Source organism: Pleurodeles waltl, chromosome 3_1 (genome assembly GCF_031143425.1).
Source record: "Pleurodeles waltl isolate 20211129_DDA chromosome 3_1, aPleWal1.hap1.20221129, whole genome shotgun sequence".
Classification (NCBI taxonomy): Eukaryota; Metazoa; Chordata; class Amphibia; order Caudata; family Salamandridae; genus Pleurodeles; species Pleurodeles waltl.
In genome coordinates this window covers 1901261015-1901278806 of record NC_090440.1, presented here as the reverse complement: position 1 = coordinate 1901278806, position 17792 = coordinate 1901261015, and the positions used below count along the sequence as shown (strand labels likewise).

The window sequence follows — 17792 nt, the reverse complement described above, 5'->3', positions numbered from 1 at the left end:
GTGACTCCAGCTGATGACATCAACCACTTTAATGTTTGCCAATTCTACAGGACAATGTCTGATAAATCCCTTCCTTCCATGATCTTGAGGTCTGTACCTGTAAATGTGGTCATTTACCCAGTATGATTCAATTATGTATGATTTGCTATGTTCAGACATATCAAAGCCTATGCGCTGAGCAATGTAATAACATTTCTTATTTGACAAGACACTTGTATGTAGGTGTTTGTGTGGAATGCATGAAATCCTCAGCTGGACACTGTGTACATGCAACATATCCATGCTTGTACAAGTACCTTGGATCTTCATCATATGGTTCACATGGTCTGACACATCTACATGCCTAAATGTGAAATGTAAGACAGCAGACAATGAGTTTGTGATGCTACTACATACCAAATATTTGTGACAGAACTAAACAAAAATGGAAAGTGAAGTGGTCAGTCATGGTGAATGAAATCATTGGAATAGATGCCACACCATTGGAAGTACAAAGTCCAAAGTACTCCTCCCATTAGAAATTGAATGTGGTTCAGGAGAAGTCCACAGACTTTATGTGTGACTCACAAAGGAGGACATTAAGGAAGAGGTTTATTGCTGGCAGTGGTGGGTGTCTTGCCATATGCACCACCTTCTTGCATGAACGTCCCTGCTTGCAAGGGGGGTGGTCAGATGCTACAGAGGCAGGGGTGTCTGTGGGTGGTTGCGCCTCTGACAGGGCCTCCCTTCCTATGGCTAGCGTCAATGTACTAGGGCCTTATGGAGTTGACCCAAAAGAAGGGGAAGATTGGGTTGCAAAAGTCCTGCTCAGAGTTGTATGGATGTCCCTTAGCATCCTGGTTAAGGGAGGCCATGTTGGAATTGTGGGCCTCCATTTGTTCACAAATGTCCCTACACATGTCCCTCTGCAGCTGCTTCATTTCCCATAGTTCAGTCAATACCTAGCCCACCACACATTGGGACTCCTGATAGACCCCCAATACTTGGCTGATGGTATCCTGGTCGTGAGTGGCCCCAGTGGCCTCACTCTGCTGGCCCACAACATCCCTACCATTATCCCTACCCCCACGAGCCTGTGCCCTTGGCACAGGGTACCCACTCCCACTGGGTCCTGGAACATCAGTGTCAGGAGTGTTGGGCTGAACCTCACGATCCAGGCCAGGGGGGCACCAGATGGTGGAAACTGTGCTAGGTACACAGGTTGTGGGGCGTGTTGTTGCCCTTGAGGTCTGGGAGGTATAGTTGTGGGCACAGTGAGGCTCACTGTTGCTGTCTGACCAGGTTGCCCAGATGTGCCAGGACCATCCTCCACGTCCACGAGTCATCACTGAGGGCTTCACCCGTGGGTGGAGTAGTAGTCTGGTCTGTGGAAGAGGTCTCCCCAGGGGCTATGCCAGCTTGACCTGTTGAGTAAGGGAGTACATTGTTATTGGTTGAAGTGTGCAATCTACCTCCAAAGCTTTTGTGTCACAGTAAGTGGAGACATTGGAAATCTTAATTGTATGGTAGCCCATTGTGCCATGTTACCATAGTTTTGGAGTACTTGACATGACATGTGTGAAGCTTGCCTAGACTATTGGACTCAAGCAGCTCAGTAGATGTGCTGATCATTTGCAGTGTGGATGAGGGAATGAAAATGACATCTTACCAACAATGAAGCTAACACAGTTGCAAGGTAACGTGCATTTGACCATTGCAAGCCTAGTTGAGTGTGATACAGGGACACACACAACTTTGTTGTATCTGTATCTGCAGTCATCATGTGTGCAGTGATGTGTCAATGTGTTTGCTGCTGCTACCAATCTGCGGATGCAGCTTAAGGCCCTAGGAATACTTGGTCTACTACCTTGTTAAGGTGTCATTCCTATCCTCGCTAGTTTCATTTTGGGATGGCAGGTCAAGATTGAGCTAGTTAGACAGACATGTCTCTGAGTTGAGCATGAGCTGTATATTGCTTACTCCCTGGGAAGCAAACTTCCTTTGGAAGTTCACTAACAGATGTATTTGGGCAAGTTAGAGGAACAGGGCCTATTGGACTGTGCAGTTAGGTCAATTCATCTACTTCCCAACACTTGACAAATGGTATACTCCCAGGTGAGTAAACTTCATTTGAGAGTTCACTAACAAATGGATTTAGGTAAGTGAACACTGGGTGGTGGTTGGAGTTAGAGAAACAGGGCCTATTGGGCTTTGCAATTAGGTCAATCCCTCTACTTCCCAACACTTGGCAAATGGTATACTTTCAGGTGAGTAAACTTCATTTGAGAGTTTACTTACAGATAGGCTTGGGCAAGTGAACACTGGGCTGGTTTTTGGAGTTGGATAAACAAGGCCTATTGGGCTTTGCAGTCAGGTCGATCCCTCTTCTTCCCAACAGTTGACAAATTGTATACTCCCAGGTGAGTAAACTTCATTTGAGAGTTCACTAGAAGATGGATTTGGGTGAGTGAACACTGGGGTAGTGGTTGGAGTTACAGAAACAGCCTCCTGGGAGTTGTAGTCAGGTCACTCTCTCTACTTTCCAACCCTTGACAAATGTTGAGTATTTGTATCTGTTGCCAGACTGCATTTAGGTTGGAGCGTATGTTCACATACTTAGACATTTAATGAGACCTGGGTGGAATGTTTGTTATTGAAACACTTACAGACAGCATTCCAACTTATGGCATGTGATGGGCCTTGGTAGCTGTGATGTTAGGTCCAACAATACACACTGTCCGTCTTACATCCCAGATGCACTGAGTATTGAATATTGTTAGAGTCAATGAACAACAGGGTGGCACAAGCTGAGCTGTGAGTATGCATGACATTGCTGTTTTGCGACAGGTTTTGTGTTGTAACTCACCAGACTCCACTCCTTCAGGTATTCCTGTCAAGCCCTCAGGATGCAGGATGGCCAAGACCTTCTCTTCCCAGGGATAGAGTTGTGATGGGGCACTGGGAGGGCCACCATCAGTCTTGTTGGCCTCAATCTTTTGCCTGGAGTCCAGGGAAGGCACCTTGCCCCTTAAGTCCTTCCACCTCTTCCTAATGTCGTCCTATGTGCACAGGGTGCCTACAGCATTCACTTTGTCAACCATCCTTTGCCACAGTTCCATTTTCCTACTGAGAGGACTGTGCTGGACTTGAGCTCCAAACAATTGTGGCTATACTCTCATGACTCTCAATTCATCCTGTGAAAAACGTGGATTTTTGGTGCATGACATGGCTAAAAATAAAGTGGGTGAGGGGCAAGTTATATGTAAGACAAAAAATGAAACTGTAGAAGTGTGTGTAAGGTGAAAAAAGTGGCATGGGCCAAAAGTGCTGCCTTATGTGACAAGAAATTACAAACAGTTGTGTGGTCTCTGTCTTGCTGTGCTGCAGTGGAGAGGCAAAGGATCATGGTCTGTGCAGTGATGTAACAAAGGCCCCCACAGTGCAGGGGAACCTTGAGGTCCGGGGGCCCACTCAGCACACCACCAGGCCTGAGTGAGTCTGGAGGGGGATCCCTCCATTTTATTTGCTGGGGGCCCCCTCCAGTTTAGTTACGCCAGTGGGTCTGTGAAAGGGTGTGTTTTATAGTGTGATCTGCATGTGAGTCCACTGGGCACATAATTGTCATCTATGTTGTTTTTTAATCCATCCAATGTGCACTTGTCTGTTACTTTGCTTAACGTGTGCTGTGGTGGTCAACCCCATTGGCTAACCGCTTCAAGGGGACCGAAAGTCGACTGTGTGTTTGTAATAGGATCGGTGGTTGGCTGCAGCGCTGATGGCACCCGAGTACAGACCACCATGTTAGCAGACCACTGCGTAAATCGGCGGTTTGGAGACTGCTGGCGCAGTGGTCGTTTTGAGACCGCTGACTTTGCTGTCTGGTGATCCAACCACTAACCTTGGATTCAGGACCTTACACTTAAATAACAAAAAGGGAAGTACACAACAGAGTGGCCATAAGCAGACACCAATGTTATTAGTCCTCAGCTGCAAATGACTAAGGGCTGATTATAACCTTGGCGGAGGGGATTACTGCGTCACAAACGTGACAGATTGCCCGTCCGCTGTATTACAAGTTCCATAGGATATAATAGAACTTGTCATACGTTGGGCGGGATATCCGTCACGTTTGTGATGGAGTAATTCCCTCTGCCAAGGTCGTAATCAGGTTAGGGCCTGATTACGAGTTTGGGGGTCCTACCGTCAGACTGCATACTATGATGTTCCCACAGGGCATATTATGATGTTCCCACAGGGACAGTCAGTGCGGCAGCATTGGCTTCAGCTCAGAAAAAGAGCCGAGGCCAATGCCAGCTGCATTGACTCTGCTGCCAGCACAGTTGGAATGAGCATTGTCTGCCATGGCAGACATGGGCATGGGCAGTCCAGGGGCAGTGCGTTTCCATCGGCCTTTTCATGTCGGAGTCACCACAATGAAAAGGCAGGCAGAATCGCAAATCGTGATCAGCACAGGGGTGCCTACATCAGCACCGCCGTGCTTGAACACAGCTTTCACCTCTGCCAATGCATCAGGATCAAAGATCCTGGCAGTGGCGGCAGTCTTGTGGTGGTCTGACCACCAGCATCGTAATCTGGTGGTCGGACTGCCAAGGTTGTGGTGGTCAGACCGCCGCCTTACTCGTAATCAGACCCTAAATGCCGAAGCCGGCGGTTTGATGATTTACAAGTTACCATCTTCTACTGATTAATGTCTTGATGCTGCAGCAGCTGTATGTCAAAACCTTTTTGATTTATTTTTGTTTTTAAGATTGATTCCGAGGATACAGTGGCCTTATCTAATGATCAGATTGCTGGAACCTTGGACAAGAAGCGTGCAGCCAGAGTAAGTCCTTCCAGTGGTTATACATTTACAGAGGGATGATAAAGTATAACACAAAAATTGCGGAATGAGGTCCAGAGAAATTGGGAAGGAGGGTTCAATAACATATACTTGAACACCATTCTGTGGAATACAATGGCACATAATATGTGGCACAATATTGGAACTATTCCCTGGTTCAATAAAACTGAGCACATTCATTAGCAAAAGTGATATACTCTGTCTCACAGTATGGGGTAAGTCCCCAAGGACAATAATGAGCCTACTTTCTAGTATAAAACGTAGAGGTGTGCAAACATCACATGATTTGCTTTAGCGTAATTACGTGAAATTTGTAGCAAAATTATGAATAATTTATCAAAAACAAATCTATCATGTTGCACTATATATTAGCATGAAATGTCTCCTTGCGTCACATTTTGACACAAGAACGCATTTTGCTGTAAAAAATAGTGCAAAAAAAGCTCCACGAACAACAGCCACTAACATCCTGCTGTTCCCACACCTGGCACGTCCACACTACATTTTTTCGTGAATAGCACTTACTTATGCTATGTGGCATAATAGTGAAGTTTGGGGGATTTTGTGTAACAAGCATAATGTGAAATTCCAGAAATCATGCGAATTATGCCAGCATATTTTTAATTTTCCCGAGGTCTAATAAAAGGGACTAATTCAATAGGCAATTATCTTGGGCCAACCCTCTTGCTCAATAAGAATATTGCATGCCTTCTGAGCTTGTGTTAAAATCCTTTTCCTAGCCATATTTTGGTAGCATTTCCATTTCTATTTCCAAACATATTTTACAGTAATCTTCTTTATCAATGGATTGTGACATTTTGACCAAAAGCGTTTCCTGGACATCCTGGGCATGTTTTCATTTAGTTGAATTGTTTTTGGATGGTATCTGGCTTTTTTCAATATTGATACATCACCAACAACCTCGCCAACAGGGAGAAAGTTTACCTCCAAACTGTTTTCTTTCAATTAACCTTGCTTACAGACAAGTCCCACAAACCCCATGATCTTGTTGTGTACATTTAAGGCGATAAAACATACGTGCTTTCAAATACATATTATTTGTAAACAATTTAAGTTTTAAACATGTCTAAAAAAGCAAAATAATATTTTTAAATTGTTATTAGCTTTTTTAGTTTTCCACTCACTTTTTCTTTTGGAAATACATGTTATTACAAATTATGAAAATCACTGATGGTCAATAAATCTACCTTATGAAACCATATTGACCAATTCAGAAAATAAATAAATATATGGTGTAATATTGTTGTGTATGCCATAGAATGCAGGATTAAAACTGGTTTAGCATGTTCTGGAAATTGTGGTTACTGTAAAGCATGTTTTCGAAAACACATTTTAGCAAACATTTTTAGTGAAACGATTTTACAAGAAACGGCATACTGTGGGAACAATTATGAGCATAGGACTTGGTACATTTGTTGTATTCTGTGCAGTAGTTATGCAGATATTATGTTAATCATATTCTCTTGGCATAGTTCTTCTTGCTAGACATTCTTATATGCTGTGCTCTAACTCTAACCTTATGGCATTTATATTTTATTGTTATGGGGATTTGCATTACCATGTATTATGGAGCCAACAGCCCATGGTCAAGCACACACCATATCCTCCTTCATGGAGACACAGATACAGAACAAGAAGAATCTGAAAAACAGTAATTGGCAAAACCAATCGGTATCACCTTGACTGCTGACCTTTTGGCTTTACCAATGCTTTTTTATGTTTGTGGTTTTTATATGAAGTGTATATGTAAAGCTAGCTAATGGATGTTGGGCCCCATGAAAAATCTGTATGCAAAAATAAAGGACTAGTATCTCACTGACACCTATTCAACATAAGTTAGGAATAATTTGGGGAAAAACCTTGATTGTTCCACAGAGAATGAATCAAATGTTGACTTTTCATCAATTGTTTATACAGTTAAGGAATATGAGTTCAAAATACATTAAGGCACTAACAAATCGTTGTAGCATGGATCATGAAATTGTGGACATTGTTGAGCTATGTTACAGTGATTAAAATGTGAAATCATCAAAGTGTGAGAGTGCTGTCTCCAGTGAGTAGCCAGAGGGCACAAGTCATGCATAGTAACCCAAATAATTATTTACAACAATTTATAGCCTGTCTGGACATTTAGGTCCTAACTCTGTTTGTGCGTAAGTGAAACATGGGGGGTTGATACAGTTCTCTTTTACCACATAAGTGAAATGTGTCCCAGGCAGGTTGGAAAAAAGGAAATTCAATGGGGCAGAATCAAACTCTGTAGATGATCAGTCCGCCCCCTGGATATGTTTCAGGTAAGAAGCCTCACCCCTCGGAATATTGTTGACACGTTTTGACCTGTAATGTTTCTGGGTGACAGGGACTTGGTGAGTCCTTTATATAAAGATTGATAAAATCAAATTAGTGCAGGGCAAACAGAGGGAATTGTATGTGCTTAGGAGACAATTCTACTTTTTTGCAGATTGTTCCTAACTTATGTTAAATAAATGCAGACATGGTACATTTCCTTGTTTTTGTAAGAAGGCATGCATTGCCTGAAAGCCAACATATATATGTAAAATCACACAAAATACCTAGAACTGAAGAGGGCTTTACTGTGTGGATGTGCTTTGTTGGGGAAAGCAAAATGTTGAATGACACAACAGCAGACCAATGGGAAGTGGCTTGCTGAAAGGTAGGTCTGTAAAGCATGCATATTTTTATGAAAAAGAACGCAGATAATAGTACTAAAGAATGCACTTTAAAGCTTGCTTTGAAATATGTAATTTAAACAAAAGCATCGGTTTTATAAACTGTTTTGAAAGGCTGCTCATGGAGTAATGCTGTACTTTAAGGCCTACCACAGTGTTCAGGCACTTTATTCCTCTAAAGCAGAAAATATATGCTTGTGCTTCACAGAAAAGTGTGTGCCTGGTGTAAACGCTTCATGCACCTTGGAAAAGTGTTCATTCTACAGATGAAATGGTGCATTGTGGATATGCCAACCCCTGTATCTCTGCTTCTACTGGGACTGGACATTCACTTGTTCGATCATTTTCTAAGCTGCAATTCCCACGGGCTGCATGTGCAGGCATTTCTGTCACTAGGGAGAGTTTAATTTTTGCAACCATGACCCCTGAAGGCCTTCCATAACTCCTTGGCCTTTCCAATGGCGACCAAGTGCTCTGGTTGGACTGTCCTACTTGATAAGGAAGAATCACTCTGGACTGGCCACTGCCACGCGACTCAGCCTAGTTGTATTGGGGCCTATTCACAAAGGCATTTTGGAATTCATAAGGCAGGGTTCCTGTAGTATTCAATATGGCACTCTTAGGTCGCTTTGTGAATTGACCCTAAACCGTTTACAATGGGCATAAAATGGGAATATTCGGTGAATGTTCATTAGCAGTTAGGAAAAATAGGAAGCATTCACCCTTCTTTGCGCTCTTAATGGAGGGAGATTGGCTGTTTTGTGGCCAGTTGTTTAAGAGTACGTGAAATTGTACATACACTTGTAGTAGTGCTTTCCGTACTCATAAACACTCTTGTAAATCGACTCTTATGTTTTTGAATTTAATGCAAAACTTGTTTTTACTTCCAGGGAGGATCTGTAAAAGATAGTAAATCACCGCCCCCGCCTAAGGAGACATTTGATGACACACAGGTGAGTCAATAGCCATGGAAGATTGCTTAGTTCATAAACCAAAATTACTGTGAGGAATATTTGTGACAAATGTCTTCATTTCAAGGGACGGGGCGTGGTGGGAGGGGTGGGGCAAACCTCCAGGGGCCCTCAACCCTCCATGGGAGCCCTATTTAGCTCGAGTGCAAATAATATGAGTGAGATATGGGAGACTCAGGGGTCCCTCGTCACATTCTGCGGGGGGGGGGGCTCATTTTGCCTTACATCACTATTAAGAGACCCTTCTAAATGCCCCCAAAACAGTACGTTGGGGGTGTTAAAACAATTAGGTCACTGCAGGCATAATATTTACATGTTGGGAGGGAGATATTCACTCAGTCAGAAGAGGGTACAAATGTATTGCCACTTGGTTCCATATCCGGGTGTTTTAACTATAGAACACGTCTGGAAAAACTCTTCCCTGTTTCGACTTTATTTTTTCATTTAGGCCGAATAAACACCCCTATTCAGCCCATCAAGTTCCCAACAAATCTCATTTAGTCTTCGACAGTGCTCCCTGTGCACACCCTTTCTTGGCCCTTTTGTTTAAGTTTTTCAAGTCCCTACGAGGCGACACCTACTTCCGAAGTTGCCCACATATAGCGACCAACGTCACTTCAGCAGCCAGGAGGTGAATTTGGTGACAGGCAGCAGCTATTCTCTGTCCTCTCTGAAGACTACAGTGAATGTGTATGTGAGAGAGAGAAGTTTTTCATAATTTAGATAAAATGCGTAGCTCGGCAACAAAGTCTTAGAGTGAACTTTAAACCCTGGGAACATCCTATTTCTGATTGTTTTAAAGTGTGGCTTGAAAACGCATAACAAATGGCTGCGTGGGTCTGGGAGTTTATTTTTTGCATCCTGTTCTATTTTTCCTTATTCTATGCGCCATAGATTGGTATTAGCCGTCGATTTCCCCAAACCCTAGAATACTATAATTATGTCTACCTATCCTCAGGTAGACATGAAGAGTCTACTTTCAATGCTTGCTCCAATTAAGCTGAAAGTTGATTCAAAGAGAACGAATTTGTTTTAGAAAATGGATTGGTAGATATGTATTACCTCGAAAGTGGCACTGACATGTTACTGTCACCTAGAATACAAATAGTGCTTTTCTGTTGATATCTATATGAAAGTCTAAATTTAAACAAAACGCCTAGGCAAGTAGTATGTTTTCTCCTTTACTTTAGAACTCAGAAGCAAACACAACACAGACTACAATTTCCAAGAGAAGAAGGAATAAAGTAGACTTTAACAAAACCACATCTGAAAAAACACTATGTTAAATTCAAGATATAATACTCCAAATGGTAGATCAAGTAGGTTTATTGGAAACAGCACAGTACCAGCCTGCCAAGATAGGTAGCACAACAGCTCTGCCTAACAATTCTATAACGAAACTCTCGAGAACACAAAGCTGGCATGAGATCAGAATTGAATATACATATAACTTAGTTAAAGGAAACCACACAGAATATAACAGATAATAGAAAATAACAGAAGAAAATGAACAAAACAATGACAAGAACATCATACATAATCAACAAATTGGCAAGGAACGAGGCTGGCACGAGCTCCACATTTGACTCTCAATGTCACAAACCCATCCTTGTCGCCAGAGTTAAATCCAAGGTAAAATACTCCAAATGGTAGATGAAATAAGTTTATTGCAGACCGCACAGTACGAGCCTGCCAAGACAGGCAGCACAACTCCTCTGCTTAATAATTCTATAATAGAACTCGCAAGAGCTCAAAGCTGGCATGAGACCAGAACTGAATATACACATAACTTAGTTAAAGGGAAGCACACAAAGTATAACACACTAGCCAATGTCCAGGCTGTCCCGTGTATCGATCACTTTCTATAATGGATCCTCCTCTTTCTTGGCTGTTTACACCCATAGAACATCAAGACTTCTATAATGGAATGAAAACTCACAGAGGTCATTGTGCATGGGTGCGGTCTTCCAAATTCCAACCCCCGCTTTCGCATATAATATCCTAGACCCTACTGGAGTTAAGATATCTTTGTTTCCAATCCCAGGAGAATCATCAAACATGAGATTGAGAGCAGGGAGGGATGCCACATAATGCACAGCATGATCTGATCTATGAATTATCAAACGTAAGGTACCACCTCCACTCTCTGTTGTTCTGTAATCAAATATTAGATGGACGATACTCCTCTTTCAGGCAATGAGCTGTGCACTGTGCTGTACATTGGTATAGAAACACAGTGATATTCGATGTAACCCGAGGGTCTTATTTTAAAAGTTTAAAACGTATCACTGTACTTTGAAGTCATTAGGTCACTTGGTATAAAGTACAATTCTTAAAACATTGATTTCTTAGACAAGACTAGAGCTGCAAAATACCATACTTAAAGGAACTGGACCCCATGGTCACACTAGTGGATCGAGCCATAAGGTAACAAGCATGTATATCTTCCCACTCCATGATGTATTGGTACAACTAAGCAATATAGGAGAAGAAGGTAAACAATAGGCACCCACGATTGAGCACATCATTGAATCAGAAGGGCATTCGTACTTTCCTCATTAAGGCAGTGTACTGCGCAGAGCTTTGGCTACTTTGAGAAGGTTGCATATAATGTAATTCCTGTGTCAATCCAATTGATATAAAGACTGTAACCCCTTCAGGGCGGAAAGTGTGTGCAGAATAAACCAGCTCTCTGACATCCAGTGCCCTTGTATACAATATCAAACACACTAACATTGTCAGTGTACCACTTTACCCTTCCAAGGTAGATTATGATTATCTAGCCACTGACTAAACATACCTCCACTTTTCACAAGAAATAAAATCTAAACACTGAATGACGATTACAATGTATCCCTGGCAAGAGTCTACATAGCCATGCCACTACCTGTCAATGCCCCTGCACTCCCATGGCTGGGAGCCTCAAAACGATCATCCAAATGTCTGCACCAGAATGAAAACTATTTTGTCGATTATTGCACTTGAACCCTCTTGTTAGACCTGACACACAGAGGTGGTGGTTCCCCCAATCAATCAATCAATCATAGCATTTGTAAAGCTCAGCACTGCCACCCCTAATAATATCTCGGCAAAGAGGGTGCTGTGTCTCTGTCGAAAAGCCATGATTTGAGTCTCTTTCTGAAGTCCGCCAGGGAGGGAAATGTTCAGAGATGGAGGGGCAGGCTATTCCAGGACTTGGCTCCTGTGTAGGCGAAGGAGCAACCTCTGCTTCAGCTGCAATGTATGCGGGGTGTGTGTGGGAGGTTTAGCAAGGTGCAGCTTTGTTGTCTTGTTGGGACGCAGAAGCTCAGTTGATGGTTGATGTAGGAGGGCCCTAGGTTGTGGAGAGCCTTCTATGCAAGTGTGAGGATTGTGAATTGGCATCCCTTCTGGACAGAGAGCTAGTGGAGGTTCCTGAGTTGTGGGGTGATGCTTGAGTGCTTGGAGAGGTCGAGGATGAGTCTGGCTGTGGTGTTCTGTAGAGTCTGGAGTCTTTTAAGTACCAGGGAGGACACTCCAACGTAGAGAGCGTTGTCATAGTCGAGGTTGCTAGTGACCAGGGCGTACGTGACTGTCTTTCTGGTGTCGGGAGTAATCCATTTGAAGACTCGACGGAGCATACGGCAGATGTAGAAGTAGGAGGAGATGACTGAGTTTACCTGTCAATTCATGGATAGTTGGCAGTCAAGGATGATGCCGAGGTCTTGTGCGTGGTCTGATGGAGAGGGTGTTGGTCCGAGTTTTGCTGGCCCCACAGCTGTGGTCCCATACAGAGGTGATCTTCCCAAAGATCAGGACTTCCATTTTGTCGGTGTTTAGTTTGTGAGGCAGCTGTTTTTCATCCATGTTGCTACGTTGGTCATCGCCTTACAGAAGTTGGCTTCGGTGTTGTGGTTTTTCACTTTTCACTAGGATGTCTTTGCTGGTTCTCGCAAAGGGCCTTCTGGCCCTGGTCACTTTCCCATTGGAAGTACAGTGTGAAAGTGCCGGCGCCATCCTTCCATCCACGTGGAAGTATCACTTGCCCATGTTTGCATACTTGCACCCAGGTAGTTTTCCCATATAGGTACTGGAGCTGGCATCACTTGCCAGGGTGAGCACATTTGCGCACAGGTATTCTAATAGAGGAACTGAGCTTGAAAGAGCAGGCCAGTATTGGCGCACTTGCACCTTGGTGGTGGCTTTAATGAAAGTGACTCACATGCCCCGGCAGGCATGAGTGGGCGCAAGAGTATATGTGCCCCAGGGAATGTTGATTACCCATGCATGTTTGCACTACCTTTGAGAGCTGCTCTGCCCATAAAGTAACATGAGGGAATTAAATTATTAAGTCTGGGTGCAATAGTGGATTGCAGGGAAGCAGCCTCATGATGTTTTGTAACGTTTGACTCAGAAAGACAAACACCATCTGATGGTAAAGGTGGTTTTGTCATCGATGCCCTACAAATGCCACTTCTAGGAAGTCGGCATTTCTAGGTTCTGAAATGGTTCTGCTGTCTTGTAAATTAGGCTTCGTTCCACAGGTCACGGGGGAAGAGCACATCTGGGCATCCAGAACAAAAATCCCTGCCATTTGGGGCCTGGATAAATAGATTTGGGGGAGATGGTTTTGACACTTGGCTTCTCAGATCCAGAACGTGGCCCCCCTAAAGCTAAAGATCTGCATTCCAGAGCCTTAGGGCAGACAGGGAGGAAATCTAGAGGAAACATCTGTGGTTCAAAGGAGAACCCTTTGAACCACTCCCAACTTCAAAGGAACCATCTAGTATAAATAGGGGTACTCAACATCCTCAAAGCAGAGTAACCTTTACAGCGACACTTGACCAGTGCTGCTGGACTGCGTGGGCACACTGCCAGAGGAATCTGTTGTGCCCAGAAGGATAACTGTCTGAGGAGGGGATCTGCTCTCCCTTCCTGTTTAGAGACTGGCCTGGGGTTGATTGCCTGCTGCTGTGTAGCAAGGGCAGGTTGCCTTACCCCCTGTTCTCTGAGGAGGACTCAGGGACATCAAAGACCTCCCGAGAGGGACCTACATCGACAACCGGTAATATTTGGTGCCCTCTGCTGTGTCTACATCGTATGCTGGACTTTACCTGGCAGCAGCAGCTTTAGCATGGCCTAAGTAATGTGTCTGGAGACCAGAATTGCCTTGTCCAGAGCTTGCCAAGGACTGCCCACAATTCTGGTGAGTGGCCCTTCATAGTGGGGACCACTGCACGTTGCAACATCTTGTCAGTGTGAAAAGGATCACCCGGTCCGGGACACCACAGGACCCACTATTGTTGAGTGTGTTTCATTTCTCATGCGTGAGCCTCGGCTGCACGCTCATTGCATGTGGTGCTCTGTTCATTGGTTGCATCCTTCGGAGGTGGGGGTGCAACCGGAGTTGTGCTATACTTGGCCTCGTATGGCATGGTTTAACTTGCGTCAAAGTGTGCGACTGGGTTGTCTGGTGTGGCTAAAGTCATTGTGTACTAGACAGTGTGCCTCATTCCAGAGAGGTATGGAAACCAAGTTCTGAGTGTGACAGGATGATCTAGCGTAACTCAAGTCATCGCATACTAGAGGTTGTGCCTTCTGGAGAGGTGCAGGTTTTACATCCTTCATGGGAGAGTCCACGATTGTCTGGTGCAGTTCAAGTCATCATGCACCAGATTGGTGCCTCTGCCCAAGGAGGTACCAGCTTGGGAATAGGCTTATGAATGAACTTATGGTCAGGGCAACTCAGATCAGCAGACCCCAGAGGTACGGAACTGAGCACTTTTCACGTGGGATCATAACCGTCCGATGTCACTTGAGTCTTCGTGCCCCAAAAGCGGCATCTCCTGGCACAAGGGGTGCAGGCCTAGTAACCTGTTGTGTGCAACTGGAAGTGTCGAGGGTGACTCAAGTCAACAAACCCCGATGGCACCTCTCTGTTCCCGGAGGTGCTGAAATTGATAACTATTTGGTAACATTGGACTGTCTGGCTGGGCGCCTTGGTGACCCTTCACCTGTGCTTTGCAGAGCTCTTAGTGAACCTCCTGTGGCGAGCCCGACCATCTTCTTACTAATCGTTTACCGGCTGTTGACTTTCTGTTCCCCCCACCTTGACTCCAGAACCCTGGCAAGTGTGATTTAGCCGCAAGTGGCCTAGTAACCAGGGAAAGGTTGATGCAATCTTTGTTTCATGGAGAGGCAGGCTAGCCGAAGCGGGTTGGTGGGTGGAAGGTGGTTTGGAACGCAGGGTATTTGCCTACCCAGTGGCATCCACTATCCGGATATCAGGGCACTGTACTAGAGTGCCAGGAGTGAATGCATACGAGTGACTGTGCACATCCGACTGATACTCATGGCATCGCACAGCGGTGCAGGGTGGATGTGCTAGAGTGCAACGGCAGTACCATGGTGCTGTGGTCACGTTTGTTCTGTCAGGGAGTTCTTACAGTTGGCATTGTGTCTTACTAGTCCAGCCTCTGCCACAGTGTTACGTGGAAGTGTTGTAAACCTTGTATTTTCATTTTGCTTTTAACGTTGGGAAACGGGGTGCACCCTGAATTTATGTGTTATGCTGATTGTGAGGAATTCTAGGGTGGGACTCTGCTGACAATGTTTGGCACCTTATGTGGGTGCAGGGAGGGAATGTACTGTTTTTCTCGTGTATACATACAGTAGCTAGTGTCTAACACAGTTGGGCCTCATATTGTGACTTCTATTGCTAATTAGTGGAACATGCCCAGAGTTACATTATAATCCTGCTGTGTTGACAATGTGTGTGTTGAATGCAATCTTTTTATACATACACTGTGTGTGACGTCTCATTTGTGCCACGCAGCATGATTGTGGCAGGGAAGTGCTGTGTCTTTGCATTACACATTGCCTCTGTGATAAGCCTGACTGCTCTGCATGATTGTGGCGGGGAAGTGCTGTGTCTTTGCATTACACATTGCCTCTGTGATAAGCCTGACTGCTCTGTGCCAAGCTACCCAAGGGTGAGCACAGGTTATGCAGTGAGTGTAATCACCCACCCTTGACGGGTGTGGTGGGTTCTGTCTGGCTACTGCCTTGCCTCAGCAAACCAGAATGTGCTGCCTCCAAAACCTGTGTTCAGAATTCCACCACATAACATTCCTTTACTCGGTACTGCTTACCTTATCCAACGGGGATCGGAAAACACAGCATTCAGAGTATTGAGGTAACCCAAAAACCAAAAAAGGACAAGATTCACAATCACAAAGTCAGAGTAGAATTTGTAAAGTTAGGATAGCACCATCAATGGATAAGCCCCTCCTCCTGGTAAGGAGCTCACTGCATTATTGAGACTAGAAGAAACTGACAAATTGTATGAAGCCAAGGTCCTATAGGCTTTTCCTCTAGATTCTTGCTCTGATAAAAAACAAATCAGGGCAAAACATATAGGCCTGATTTAGAGTTTGGCAGGCAGAGTACTCTATCAGACACATGGTGGATATTCCATACACCCTACTACAAATGTATTAAATCCTATGATACTTGTAATCATGGAGATAGGATATCATCCACATCTGTGATGAAGTAACCTGTGCACCAAACTCTAAAACAGGCCCTATACCTTCTGAAAAGGGATAAAAAAATCTCTCCATACACCATCTTGACCAAGTGTTCAAAGCAGCTTTTGGGGGGACTTAGCCATCCCTGTGGCCTGCAATTCTCTTATGGGCCTCACTACATTCCCCTGGCACAATAATGTCATTGAGTAGAAGTATACCTTACATGCTGAAGTATCAAAGACTGATGATGATGGGGCAGTCCAGAATCTCCCTTTTCATGACTAGGAAAACATTGCTCTTAAAATTCCTTAACTGTTTTCTAGAAGGCATTTTAGGAAAGGGGTATGAACCTGCCCATCCTATTAGGGAACACTCCCCGTAAGCTGAATCAGGGAAAGAATGTTAACTGGAATTCCAGGTGAATTCTCATCAGTCTGTGGAGAAGTCAAGTCTCTTCCATGATTGCTCCACATTTGTTTAAGAAACCCAAACTCCCCCCCACCCCCACTGGAGAAACCCTATATGGAATTGGTTGAAATGTGATAAAGGATTATATCTTTGCATTCCTTCATCATTTACTGTTAAAACATCATCAATGATGTCTTGTTGAGAAGAATGGGCTGGCGTGGCATTGACCCAGATGTTGGTTAAAGCACCCCTGTTAGTCTGGAGCATGTGGGTGCTGTGTGTGGAGTAGCTCAATGACTGTTCCTACCATGGCCTGCCCTGTTGAAAAGCTCAGAATGGCACACCTTCTTTCAAGAGGATTAAACTTCACTTCCGCCCCCAGCAGCGGAAGAACAAGATGGTGTCTCAAGGAGGACGGCATCATGGAAATGATAATGGCCGGGCACCTAACTGTCAGAAAACAGATGGCAGTGGTTTGGGGGTAAATACTTCTGGTGGGGAAGGTAGCTGTGAAGATCCACACAGGACGGTTTCTTCCCGACCATGCATGTCTGTGGCCTGATGGATGGTGTGGTAGAAGCGGACTTTGCAGGAGGGCGTTCCCATCAGCTATGTGGTAGTGGTGCCCTGAAAAGACAGGCCCTGGTGGAGTTTGAAGATGTCATTGCTGCATGGAACGCTATGAACTATGCTGCAGACAGCTCGATCTACATCGCAGGGCATCCAGCCTTGTGAATTATTCAACCAGTCAGAAAATGTCCTGCTCTGGCGATCCCAGTGATGATTCAAAAGGTGTTAGCAATGTGCTCCTTCTAACCATCCTCAACCCTATCTATTCAATTACCACAGATGTTCTGTACACAATTTGTAACCCATGTGGTCCTATTCAGAGGACTGTCATCTTTAGGAAGAATGGTGTTCAGTCGATGGTGGAGTTTGACTCTGTTCAAAGTGCGCAAAGAGCGAAGGCATCTCTAAATGGTGCAGATATATACTGTGGTTGCTGCACACTGAAGATCGAGTACACCAAGCCAATAAGGTTGAATGTGTTCAGGAATGACCAAGACACCTAGGATTACACAAACCCCAACCTGAATGGCCAAGGACACACTGACAACAACCCCAACAATTGACAGAGACAGCCATCCCTGCTTGGTGATCATCCGGTAGAATATTGTAAGGCTGGACCAGGACCAGCTATGGGCAGGCCTCATGGTGCCTATCATGGACACTATGACGATGGATACGGTCCTCCAGCACCTCTCTATGAAGTAAGATGAATGGGTCCCCCTCCTGCATCTGGTCCACCTCCTCGTCGTGGACCACTGAGCTTTCAACCACAGAACGGAAGGCA

At 44.6% G+C, this 17792-nt stretch overlaps 1 protein-coding gene and 1 pseudogene across 2 annotated transcripts in view; both read left to right on the top strand.

The window, feature by feature from the left end:
* KIAA2012 (KIAA2012 ortholog) overlaps window positions 1-17792 on the top strand; it is a 324198-nt gene that overhangs the window by 182143 nt on the left and 124263 nt on the right. For both annotated transcript variants that reach the window (XM_069226046.1, XM_069226047.1), the window contains exons 14-15: window positions 4748-4822; window positions 8442-8504. In XM_069226046.1, the coding sequence (XP_069082147.1) occupies window positions 4748-4822; window positions 8442-8504 (138 nt within the window). The remainder of the gene's footprint in view (window positions 1-4747; window positions 4823-8441; window positions 8505-17792) is intronic.
* LOC138285940 (heterogeneous nuclear ribonucleoprotein L pseudogene) lies at window positions 16836-17771 on the top strand (annotated as a pseudogene).